At 38.4% G+C, this 1,496-nt stretch overlaps 1 protein-coding gene across 1 annotated transcript in view; it reads right to left on the bottom strand.

The window, feature by feature from the left end:
- Positions 1 to 1,496, bottom strand: part of SPATA5 (spermatogenesis associated 5) — a 331,512-nt gene that overhangs the window by 308,183 nt on the left and 21,833 nt on the right. The window contains exon 8 of the mRNA XM_023516580.1: positions 712 to 839. Within this exon, the coding sequence (XP_023372348.1) occupies positions 712 to 839 (128 nt within the window). The remainder of the gene's footprint in view (positions 1 to 711; positions 840 to 1,496) is intronic.

Genomic DNA, 1,496 nt, shown 5'->3' with positions numbered 1-1,496 from the left:
ACCTTGCCTTGAAAGAAATAATTTTTACCTAAGTAGTAAGACTCACTCATGAAATTTCTTAATGAAATCCCTGAACATTTAACCACTGAATCTTCCTTACTCATCTTTGCATCAGGTTTTTGAGTTAATACCATTTATCACAAAAGAAATCCATCATGATGTATTACTTTCTATGCTATACAAACATGCCAGGTTATGACGTTGTCCTAGCAGTTATTAAATACTGAAGAATCTACTGAAGCTAATTATTTTATGGGTCTTTTCTTTAGTTGATATAGATAATATCTTTCCTTTTTCCTAGAATACCAAAGACTGAGACACACAGAATAGTTTTTGATTCTACATATATATTAATAGGAATCAACTAGTTGGACACAGTAGCTCCTGCCTGTAATCCCAACACTTTGGAAGTCTGAGGCAGGGCAATAGCCTGAGGCCAGGAGTTCAAGATTAGACTAAGCAACGTAAGTAAAGCCCCATCTCTACAGAAAGGAAAAAGAATTAACTAGGCATAGCATGGTGGTGTTCATCTGTACTTTTTGCTACTTGGGCAGCTGAGGCAGGAAGATTGCTTGAGTCCAGGAGTTTAAAGTTGCAGTAAGCTATGATGACTCCACTGCACTTTAACCTGGGCAACAGAATGGAGACCCTGTCTCAAAATAAATAACTGAACCAACCCTTTTCTACACAAAATCAACACTAGTGCTCTACTTACTGAACCAATGCCATCCATCAGTGTTAAGAGCGAAGCTACAACTCTTTTTTCCACTTCATTCTGAGCCCCTTCTCTTTTAGGGCAAAGTGCATCCAGCTCATCAATAAAAATAATCGATGGGTGCCTAAAAGCAAACAGAATGAAACCTCTAATTTACATTTAACTTTAACTTTCCCTTGGTCCAATTTTTTTTTAACTGAAATACAGCACAGCAAATTTAGAATTTACTAACAATATTACAAAGGTATTAGAATATTAAGCTAAAAAACCTTAGACTAATTCTAACTCAAATTATTAACTCAACAACCTCATATTCTGCCCCTAATTAAAAGGCAGAGTATTGGCTCAGTGCCTGTAGCAGAGTGGTTACGGTGCCAGCCACATACACTGAAGCTGGTGGGTTTGAACCCATCTTGAGCCAGCTAAACAGCTGCAACAAAAAAATAGCTGGGCGTAGAGCAGCTGCCTATAGTCCCAACTGCTTGGGAGGCTGAGGCAAGAGAATCACGTAAGCCCAAGAGTTAGAGGTTGCTTGATGCCACAGCAGTCTACCAAGGGTGACATAGTGAAACTCTGTCTTACACACACACACACACACAAAAAGGCAGAGTACTGAGAAAGGTCTATTGCTCATGAGATGAAATGCTATGCCCTGGCAGAACTTTCCCACTAATGCCCACTGAATTGTTATGACTGGGTCAATTTTGAAGCTGAGGACAAAAATATCCCTTAAAGCATGTTTAATATCCAAAGAACATAAACTAGAAATGTTTTTTTTTTT

This window comes from Otolemur garnettii, unplaced genomic scaffold (assembly GCF_000181295.1).
Source record: "Otolemur garnettii isolate 467f Iridium unplaced genomic scaffold, OtoGar3 scaffold00093, whole genome shotgun sequence".
Taxonomy (NCBI): domain Eukaryota; kingdom Metazoa; phylum Chordata; class Mammalia; order Primates; family Galagidae; genus Otolemur; species Otolemur garnettii.
This window is presented reverse-complemented; position numbering and strand designations above follow the sequence as displayed.